At 37.6% G+C, this 11,241-nt stretch overlaps 1 protein-coding gene across 5 annotated transcripts; it reads left to right on the forward strand.

Moving 5' to 3' along the window:
• The first annotated feature begins 335 nt into the window (after positions 1–335).
• Positions 336–10,834, forward strand: LOC308408940 (uncharacterized protein). Of its 5 annotated transcripts, XM_080901424.1 has the most exons (6): positions 336–594; positions 1,480–1,540; positions 5,627–6,637; positions 8,067–8,222; positions 8,424–8,516; positions 9,468–10,834. In XM_080901424.1, the coding sequence occupies exons 2-6, from the start codon at positions 1,538–1,540 to the stop codon at positions 9,780–9,782; spliced, it is 1,578 nt and encodes a 525-aa protein (XP_080757550.1). In that variant the 5' UTR covers positions 336–594; positions 1,480–1,537; the 3' UTR covers positions 9,783–10,834. The 5 variants fall into 5 exon arrangements, with proteins under 5 accessions (XP_080757550.1, XP_080757549.1, XP_080757552.1 ...); XM_080901423.1 differs by lacking the exon at positions 1,480–1,540; XM_080901426.1 differs by lacking the exon at positions 336–594 and having other exon boundaries at positions 967–1,946.
• Positions 10,835–11,241: the final 407 nt, after the last annotated feature.

Here is an 11,241-nt window from a genome sequence, read left to right on the forward strand (position 1 = left end):
TTTTGGTTGATTTGTTTTCACACAGAGAAAAATTCAAGCAACTCCAAGCAAACCAAAATGCGTCACTATAAATCATGTGAGAATGTTCAGCAAGCTCATTGGCCAGATGTGTCCAGGGTAGGAGGAACAAAGCTAAATACAGGAAGACTGTAGATACGTGTGTGACTGCCTGCACCTGAATACAGGTTATTTTTTTTATCAAGTTCTACCTCAAAGAGTCAGCACCTGAGTCTTTCGACAAGACAGGTATCATTAAAATATACAGCAGGCATAATTAGCCTACACTCAAAAAAGTCAACTAAGGCAGTTGTTTGATTAATTCAATAGACATTTGTCTATTTAACATGAACATATTGAGTTTAGGTTTTTAAATCATTATCAGTTGTTGGTTTAACATAAAATAACAAAAAGTTTAATGAACTAGATTTGCATTCTTCAGTTCAATTAAATGTAATTATTTTAAATCAACAACTCTAAAACCGATGCCTAGTGCGCATGCTCAAACTTCCCAGACGTGAAGAGGCGGGAACGCGGACAAAGTTATATCTGTTCAGTGAACTGCCGTTTCTCTCTGCGGAATCTTCCACAATACAGGTAAGTGATAAATAACTGAAAATATCTTAGTCAAACGAAGTTGTTCCGTCCGTTAATTGTTTAACAATGTTTTTAATTCCAAATGTGTAAGTTGTCATTAGACAGCGGGAGTGGAGCAAATACTGTGAAAATCGGGTATTAGACGGTGCCAATCGGTACTGTCTAATACCTGATTTCTAATCCGCTCCGGCTATATTTATATTATTATTAGCATTTCCACTTAATTGCTTTTTTTTTGTTACCCGTTTTTGCAGTTTTATAGTGTTTTTAGCGGTTATTGATATGTTTAGTTCAATATTTAACACGTTTGTAATTCACTTTCAAAGTAAACAAAGTTAGCTAAAGCTAGGTAAAAGTTCAACGGTTGTCTCATTGAACTTTTACCTAGCTCTGTTAGCATTCACTTTGGTTTTAAATGACGGTTTAGAAGACATGGTCTTTCTTCACTTTTTTTTATTATTTGCATTTCTTCTTTCTTTCTCTCTCCTTTTTTTAAGCATTCGGCCTCTCGCGGTAATGCAAGTTAAACTAGCGCGGGAGTTGCTAAATATTAGCTGTGTCCAAATTCAGGGGCTGCATCCTTCGAATTGACTTGAATACTAGTGCGTGGGAAAAAGAGCATGAACACGAGGTCAAAGGAAAAGGCAATGGCGGATAGTTATGAAAATTGCCTGTCGAACCTTTACCGCAACTACCAGCATCTTTATTGCATAGTGTGAAACACTGCTATTACATTTGGCAACAGATTGGATATTTATCTGTGAATTTTATATTGCAAGAGGTATTTATATGTATTTGTATTTTTTTTATACATTTCCAACAAAGTTAAAAAAAAAATCCACTGTGGAATTTTTATAAAATAATTGTATGTTTTCTTTACCATAGTAACACCACAAAGAAAGCTGCCCCCTTTTTCTGATTGTTTGTGCCTCCTCTTTAATACATGGTAAGTTTTTACCATCATACATTTTTTATGATACTTTTATGATTTAATCAAAGTAAATGTAAATGGTAAATGGCCTGTATTTATATAGCGCTTTACTAGTCCCTAAGGACCCCAAAGCGCTTTACATATCCAGTCATCCACCCATTCACACACTGGTGATGGCAAGCTACATTGTAGCCACAGCCACCCTGGGGCGCACTGACAGAGGCGAGGCTGCCGGACACTGGCGCCACCGGGCCCTCTGACCACCACCAGTAGGCAACGGGTGAAGTGTCTTGCCCAAGGACACAACGACCGAGACTGTCCGAGCCGGGGCTCGAACCGGCAACCTTCCAATTACAAGGCGAACTCCCAACTCTTGAGCCACAATCGCCCCACAGCCACAATCGCCCCAGTGAAAAAAAAGGTGACAATAAAACCATCCTTAAAACTGCTTCTCTTTTTTTCTTTCAGTGACTTGTATGTGGCAGTGCAAGCGTTGTTCCATCAGGGAGAGTAGTAGGTACAAATTATTGAAACACTGTAGATTACATCACCATTATGGACCCAGCCAGCGTTATCTTTGTATATATGTAAATTGTCCATGCACATTTAAGACTTGGTGTGGACTAAAAACACATGTTTACAGATGTCATTCTTCTCATTTTAAACAGACAGCTGTTAGTTCAGTCACTTTTAGGTGTGAGTTATGTGACTGCGGTGACCTTACCACAGAGAGAGATTATTTTAGTCATATTGGATCACATTTACGAAATAGTGAGACAGTAACTTGTGTATTTTCAGGCTGCTCTTTCAAGACAAATATCTTTGGTACATTTTATTCACACAAAAAGAGGAAGCATCATTCAGATTCACTTAAAGATTTCAAGGTAGGTTTAGTGGTGTGTTTTGACCTAGCACAACATTCTGATGACCCTGAAGGTGTAGGTGCTAGTTGCTCTGATTTTTTAGATCCTGAAGTTGGAACTGAGTTTGTGTCAGGAAGTAATCATTCCACTGAAAATTTGACAGATCTTGTTGAACAGAAAATAGCTGGGATATTGTTAAAATTGGAACATATATTTCAAATTCCAGCTACAGCAGTAGATGGCTTGGTGGAGGAGTTGAGTTTTTTGTTAAGTTCTGCTTGTACTTCAATCACAAAACGAACTGTTGAAGAGGTATTCAAGAGCCATAACCTTCATATTGGTCAGGCTGTTGTTGAGGAGCTTGCCAATACAGTGTGCATTTCTAACCCTGTATCAAAAATTTTAGCTAAGTGTGGTCCTCTTGGAACTTCATTTAAAAGAAAACAATACTATAAGCATAACTTTAGGGTCGTAGAGCCTGTTGAGTACATTTTATCTGTTGATCAACGAAAGTCATTTCAGTACATTCCTTTATTAAAGTTATTGCAAGAATTATTGAGTCATAATCACATACTTGATAGAGTGATTGAGCAACATATAGGACAAGAAAAAAGTGAGGATTTGGCTAATGGTCTGAGTGTTTACAGGTCTTTCCGAGATGGCAAGCACTTTAGAACCAATAGTTTTTTAGCTGTTGACGTGTTGAGAATCTCCATTACACTTTACATTGATGATTTTGAGGTTTGCAATCCTCTTGGAACCTCACGCAAAAAACACAAGCTTTGTGGTATTTATTGGGTCTTGGATAATTTGCCTCCAGGCTCTCATTCAGCACTCTCCTCCATTTACCTAGCTGTTCTTTGTAAAAGTGACGATTTAAAGACATTTGGGTTTGAAAAGGTGTTGGAACCCCTGTTAAAAGATCTTGTGATCTTGGAACAACACGGTGTGTTTATTGCTCAGTTAAATGAGTTCGTTAAAGGCACTGTAAATTGTGTAATAGCTGATAACCTAGCTGCTCACGGGCTTGCAGGTTTTGTTGAAAATTTTTCTGGGGAACACATATGTAGATTCTGTGTCGCAAAGAAAACTGAAATTCAGTTTTTGACTGCAGACATTTTTGAGTGTAGAACACGTGAACTCCATTTGGCTCACTTAAAATCTGCATTGGAAACCTCAAGCTTGTGTTGTGGGGTTAAACGTGACTGTGTTTTGACTAAAAGTCTCTCTCATTTTGATGTTATTTCAGGCTTTCCCCCGGATATAGTACATGATTTTTTTGAGGGCATTATACCTGTAGAACTAGCGGAATGCTTGGCTGTTTTGATCTCCAAAAAGTATTTCACCTTAGAAAAACTTAACAGTTCAATCCAAAGTTTTGACTACAAATGGGGTGATAAGACAAATCGTCCTCACGTCATACCACATACCTACTCAAGGAAAAAACATATAGGGGGGAATGCACACGAAAATTGGGCTCTGCTTCGCTTGTTGCCTTTTATTATTGGTCCCCTTGTTCCTGAAGATGAACAGGCCTGGCATGTTCTTTTGGATCTCAAGGATATAGTGGAACTTGTTGTTGCCCCTATCCACTGTGATGAGTCAATATCATATCTTGAGTTCAAAATCAGAGAGCATCGGCAGAGATACAAAGAACTTTTTCCAAACAGCCGTATTCTTCCTAAACACCATTTTGTAGAGCACTATCCTGTCATGATACGTCTCTTTGGACCTCTCGTTCATAAGTGGACAATGAGGTTTGAGGCCAAGCATAGTTTTTTTTAAACAGGTTGCTCGCCACACCAACTGTTTTAAAAACATACCTCTCACACTTGCCAGGAAACACCAGCTTGTCATTGCTCACCATTTGCATATGTCTGATGAGAAAAAACAGTTGGTGGTAACTAATGTTTCATCAGTGCCTATTGATGTGCTCCAAAGTGACATTGCAGCTGCTTTTAACCAAAGGCTTCCAGATGAAACTGATGTTCACATTGCGAAGAATGTGTCATACAATGGTATGAACTACAGCAAAGGAATGATTGTTATCCATGGAGAGTCATTTGGTCTGCCTGAGTTTGCTGAAATTTTGCAGCTCTGTGTTTTGGAAGGGAAGTTGCATTTTTTGGTGAGAAAGATATCTGCTTGGTATAGGGAGCACTTTAGAGCTTTTGAACTGAGCACGTCACATGTGAGGGAGGTGGCTGTCATTGCACATGAGGAACTGGTTGATGACTATCCCTTAGCTGCCTACTCTGTTGGAGGACTGCATCTGGTTACTCTAAAGAGATCTGTGAGTTTTCTTGGAAAACAAAATTAATACTTGTAAGTATTTTTTATTATTTTTCTTACCCTATAGCATTTGTGAAATTGTCATGCTTTTGGTTTGGTCTGTTAGCTGTTGAAAATAAAACTATTTTAAAATGAATTGTTTATGTATGCATTAGAAAACTAAGATTTTTATTTCAAAACACAACAAATCAAAACTAAAGATTTGTTGAAAATTACATTTTCTGAGTGAAACCTGTTATGATTTGGTTGATTAAAGTGTTACAGAATTTCTAATTCCACCATATTGTTTTCACTGTGAACTGATTTTCATAAACACAAGATGGTCTCCAGCAAATAATTCCTTCCCTACAACTTAGTTTGAGCCACCCAAATTTTACCAAATGGTTTGTGCCCTTACCTCACCTTGTCACCAGACTTAAGACAGGTCCATATAATTATGAAAGTATATAATGTTTACACATAGCATGCATCGTCTCTCATTTGTACTTTACTGCAGGATGATGATATTAAGGATAGCCAGAATATATAATGGATGGACGGATGATGATGATATTCCTGTTGTTTCCAAAAATCTGCTTTTAAAGTACAGTGAATTTTTCAATATATTAAGTAATTACCTGCCAGCGTCTGTCATCCTCTACAGTATTGCAGCAGCATCATCATAACTTCTTTTGCTGTGGTTTTTTTTTTTGTTTTTAGTTAGAATTAAAGTATTCATTCTACTGCTTATGTCTCTGGGCTGACGTAGCCTCAGAAAGCTCTTTTTACATTCTAGTCTAAACAGATAAGAGAAATTGTGTTTTAACCTTTAATGTATTTCTTCTTTGTTTTCACAACAAAAAATTGTATTTTTAAAGTTGCACAGAAGTGCACAAGGGTCCCTAATTGTTGCTTGTTGATATGCCAAACGGTGACTTTTTCTAAAAGAATTGCTGATATTTTTCAGATCTTCAAAATGACGTCACCCCTAAGACTGCGGATAATCCTGGGTGAAGATGATGCCAGGAAGTTGATTCTTCCTGCAGGGACACCGGTCTCAATTGAAGATTTGTGCCACACAGTAAAGACAAGTTTTGGATTACAGCAAGATATTCGACTTCAATATCAAGATGAGGACTTTGGAAATGAGTTCATGAATATGTCAGATGTCTCAGAAGTAAAGGACAAAGGCACCCTTAAGGTGATATTTTTGCAAAGCCCACAGGAGGAAGATGCAAGAACTTCTCAAAGCCAAGCAACAGAGTCTGTATCCATCTCCTCTGCTGACACAGATGATACAGAGCCTATTTCATCTTCAGGTTCTTCACCATCCTCAAGGCACTGGGTTTGGCCAAGTGTCTTCACTGTACCTCAATTTAGCTATGAGGCAGAATTTGAACTCGAGAAGGCCAATACTGCCTGCGCCAATGGGGGAACTCTATTGAACCCTTCACCTAAACTGAAATCCCAAATTCTGGAACGACTGGCTGAAGAAATATACAAATTCAAAGCCTACCCAACAGACAATGATCTGACTGACGTTGCAGAAGCTCTTGTGAAAAAGCATCCTTGCCTTAGAGAGCAGGGGTCTTTCAATGGCTGTTATGGGTGGAAGATTAGCCTAAAATATAAAATGGCTAACCTCCGCACCAAACTGAGAGGCCTTGGATGTACAGAGGTGACCATAAACTCCATCAAAAACAAGTCTGGTGACAACCGTCAGGCAGCCTTCAATGTGAAGAAACCCAAAAGAGCTGAAGTTAACTATTGTCCACAGCATCCAAAAGGAGAGACATCAGAAAGTCTGGAACAGGAGAGAGTTGCAATTCTTTCTGAGTTGACTAAAATAAATAATGACTCTGTTGTGAGTGTGAAAATGGAGAAGACTTTCTCATACAGAAGGCAAGAAGTTCTTCAGGGTCAGCCGATGGTTGCAGACTTCAAAAGCAGATGGCCAGCTCTGTTCACTGCGAGAGAGGCAAGTGTGGTTAAAATGCATTTGGATGTTGCATGTAATTTATGTTTTGTAGTCCAAAACTAAAAGTACTACCTGTTGTTGGTTCCTGTATCACTGAAAATAGTAATGTGAAAAAGTAAGTACCGTTTAATTTAGTAGGTTTTATGTATCAGGACATAAGAATGATCCGGATCCTTCCTCGTCATAAAATGTTGTAAATACAGCCTCAGATGGCATTCTGTTAACACTTAAACCAAAACCTCTACTGTTATACAGGTACTCTGGTCTGCTTTTTCACAGGTCTACATTGAAGAGACATTTGTGCATTTGTTTTTTAAGCCTCTTTTAGAAGACGCAATGTAGCGGCATATCAGAGTAATATTCCCGCAATGGTGTGTCTTCTAAATGTGCCACTATGCCTTGGCAAAACAAGATATTGCTGCATTCTGTGCCTGCAAGCTTCATTCTGATATACCGCAATTTTTCTTCAATGCTGAACTTCTGAATGAAGTCTTTGCGCTACAGAGGGAGGTCTTCTGATGACATATGGAATGTGTGCTGGCCTCGGCTGACCAGGACATTCTCAGCTTTACCCACAAACGTTTATCAACCAGTGATTATTTTATTTTATTTGTTTTTTTACCCAGAAGGGATCAGTCTAATTGAGTGCTATGACTTTTCCTGGGTTCAGTGAATGCAACAGAGGCATGACTGTATGACCAATCAGACAGGCGTTGTGCTAAAACGGAGAATCCTCCACACTTTATTGTCAGACAGCTGGAGTTTAATCTAAGCTACCATTATTTAGAGTGGTCCCGAAAGAAAAGAGGGACTATTCTCCGTCATGTTTTAAAGCAGGTGCTGCGTCCGTCTGCCTCTTGCCTTCCTTACTGCAGCTCCTCGCCACAGACAGCTCATTGCACATTTTCTCCAGCTCGTAACTAACGGGTTAATTTGAGCAGCAGCATAAATTTCGAAAACACGCTCGATGGTTAAACATATGCGCAGCAGTATCGCAAACATGTGGATCGCATTCCTCTGAGGGTTTCTTAATATCTGTATTTATTGAAGTTTTTAAACCTAAAGTGATTTTAATTTAGTGCGTCATATTAGAAATGATTATAGGTTATTGCTTGAATGTTTATAGACCTGTTTACCGGTCTCTTCCGTCTGACGCTGTATACGCAACCCTGCACGTCACAGCCCGGGCGCTGCCCCTAGACCCCTCTTTATCCCGTCATGGCTTAATCTTTTGTGAAAAGCATCTGATGGCAGCATATTGCAGCCACAGCTAAGATCTTATAATTGACCAAAAGCTTCTCAGAAGCCGTCATCAATGACAGTACTGATGTCTGCATGGTCTTCTAAAGGCAGCTTTAGTCAGCTTGGATGTGAAGTGAGTGAAATATACAGTTGAGTTTTTAATCAATGTATTTGTTCTCTATTGCAGATTGACAAGGAGTTTCTGCGAATCACCACAAAGCCTCTGCTATCTACTTTCTTTGCCGAGCTTGACCAATATGCACCACTCTTAATGGAAATCTTTCTGAGCAAAGGAGGGACACCTGGAAAGAAAATAAGAGGTCTCATGCTTGCCATCTCCAAGGTTTGTATTAGGATTGAGTAGACTTTGTCATAGGCAGCAAAAATAACTTTTATTTGGAGGTGAAGTTTGTCAATTTTGTTTCGGCTTAACAAATGATACATGCCCGGGTCTAACCTAAAGAATAATTATGCAAGTTAACTGATTACCCTAGCTTTAAGAAAAACAGCCTGGTTTTGGCTCATATTATCTCCTCCTCTCCAGCATGACAACATCCATACCAGACGAGCATGCATCTTGAAGTCCTTGTGCATCTACCTAAACGAAGACTATGAGAAGTTACTAAAGGAGTACTTGGTGAGTCATTGTGACAGCATGTTGACTGTAACATTCTCATACAAATTGTGACGTTGCCTCAAATGCAAATCGTTAAAATTAAAATTTTGAGATTAGCAACAAGACACCTGGTATTGGGGAAAGGATGTCTTGAATACCAAACAGTATTAAGCTCTGCATTAAAGAATTTCTGAAATTTGGTATTGGAAGGAAAGAAATTTATGCATACCGTAGTTAAACTTGATACACAAACATACAATGTATTTTAACATGCATCAAGACAACATTGCTTTTGAATCTGTACTTGGATTAAAATAAGTCCTGTTGTTTTTTCATTGCTATGGTCATCAGTATTTGTAAATAGAAATGTCTATGAACTTTGAGCTGTTTAGTACTAACACTTCTATACCTGTTTTATTTTAGCAGCTGAATTAGCCTTTTCTCAAGTCCTGTCCCCCTAAGTTACTCTTGCTACGTCCGACAAACAAATGGTTTCCTCTGTGCACCAACGGGTACCCAAATGTGCAAGCAGACATGCTTCATAATGTTCGGTACATTTACCTGGGAGTGGGGCCATCCACACTGTTTAATCCATTCACGTTGTTTTTGACTTTGTGAATGGAAAGAACACAACTCCTCCAGACACAATCTCTCGGACTATCGGTGGGCACACCGCTTCTCCATCTTGCTTGAGGTTAATGTTTGTCAGACACAGTAACGGTTGCTATAATGTGTAATTGGACAATGGCCCTTTCGGGGGAGGGGCTGGTAAGAGGTAAATTATGCCACCTCTTTTGACATGAGAGGTGTATTTTATCATTTATGTATTGGAGTAATTATTAACAACTGCTTTAGTGGTGTGTAATTTTCTGTTTATTACTTTGACTACTTGGATTTTATGAACAGCATAGAAACAGTTGTTTAAACAATCTCTTAAATTTTACTTTGTTGTCTTATATTTTTGTCACGTAGGATACGGACAGTGAGGCAAAAAGCTGCATGGAGCAAACTGTGATGGGGGTGTACGTCATCCAGAAGGAGGGTGCTGAACCTGAAGATGACCCAGAGGACATTGGTGTCCTGATTGAGGGTGTGGAGGCTCTCACTGATTTGGGTAACATTGCACAAGCATGTGCTCTGTTGTTTGGACTCATATACTGTTTGAACCTGAGCTACCCACCAGAACTTAAATGCACCTTTGAAGTCCTCCAGAAGATACTTTTAAATCTTGATGGACAAAAGCTCTCTTCAAAGGCACAGTTTCTGAAAAACAAGCTTATGGAGTGAGAGCACTTGAAAATGACTGATGGGTCTTGAATGGTTCATTGGTGCAATGGTGATTTCCAATATATAATGTTAATATTTGAGTTGTTTATATTTCTTTCTTTCATTTAAATTTTTTGGATTCTCTCTGTTGGGCAATTCACCTTTTATACAGCACTGCAGATGATTTTTGTTTGTCCTTATATAGATGGCTCAAAATGGATCAGAAGTACTGTTCTGTTAATTATTTTTCATTTAATTCTGAGTTTGTAGTATAGGTACTAATTCACACATACCATAATGCTGTCATGTGTTGAATGAAGATATCATTGGAGTGCTTTAGTGCCCCCCTCTGTTTTTGTTTTTTTTCTCTCTCCTCTGTAGAACAAAGTCAACATTTTACAGAAACTGCATTGAGGGGTTTTCCCAAAGAAATGTTCATTGTTTTTAGCTGCACTGTTACTATGTTGTGTTTATGTGTCAAGGGCCTGTAAAGTTTAAGACCACTGCCACCTGTTAAGTTCACTGTATTATTGTGTCCATTTTGCTTGCTAGCATGTTTTAAGACACAGCAAAACTATATTGCTAGCTGTGGAGGACTGCAACCAAAATTAAAAAATAAATACAGAAATATAAAAATTGGTCAAACTAATAATTATTACAATGAGATAAACCAAACAAATATAGATTTTCATTTCAAGTAATTAATTACATTTGAAAAAAAAATTGTCATCTGTCATTTAATTTGATGTTAAGCCTTCTGTTTCTATTTTAGTTTTACTTCCTAAATTTTTTTTTAATCCTTATTTTTTTTTTTTTTTTGCCTATGGATTCTTTTGTTGTTGTATTGCTCCCAAATTATTTCTATTTTTTTTTTCCAAATTCACACAATAGTAATTCTATTTTGTTACATGTTTTAACTTGCCAAGTGGGAGATGTATTTTTATCTTTTAGTTTAATTTTTTAAAATACAGGTTATATATTGAGCAAATTTTGCATCTGTTTTTAGTTGTGGAAGCTTTGGTTCCAACATATTATCTATGTAAATAAGTATCCTAATGTTTTACCTTTTGAAGTGTCATAATGCTTGCAGGTGTACAAAAATGGTAAGCTTTTATATTGTCCACTAAATCCAGTTAATAAAGTTAATGTTATCATAATCTGATTGTGACTTTTTTTGTAAAGTAGTGGGTTTCTAAATGTGTAACAAATGTAAACAAATCTAATTGAAATAATTCGATTGAAATGAGTGAAATCATCAACCCCATATTGGTTTATTAAGCAAGACTTGCAGTAATTGCCTTGATTAACAAAGTAGTTGTTGAAACAACAAGATTTAATTGTGTTTTCCTAAACTTTTTAACTTGTGTAGAATGAATTAAAACAAATTTCACTCTACATACTTAAATAAATCACTTCAAATCAATATAAGTATACTATGTTGATCCAACATAATCTGATTACATTAAACTACCAAATGCTA

This window comes from Rhamphochromis sp. 'chilingali' (assembly GCF_963969265.1).
Source record: "Rhamphochromis sp. 'chilingali' genome assembly, chromosome: 13".
Taxonomy (NCBI): domain Eukaryota; kingdom Metazoa; phylum Chordata; class Actinopteri; order Cichliformes; family Cichlidae; genus Rhamphochromis; species Rhamphochromis sp. 'chilingali'.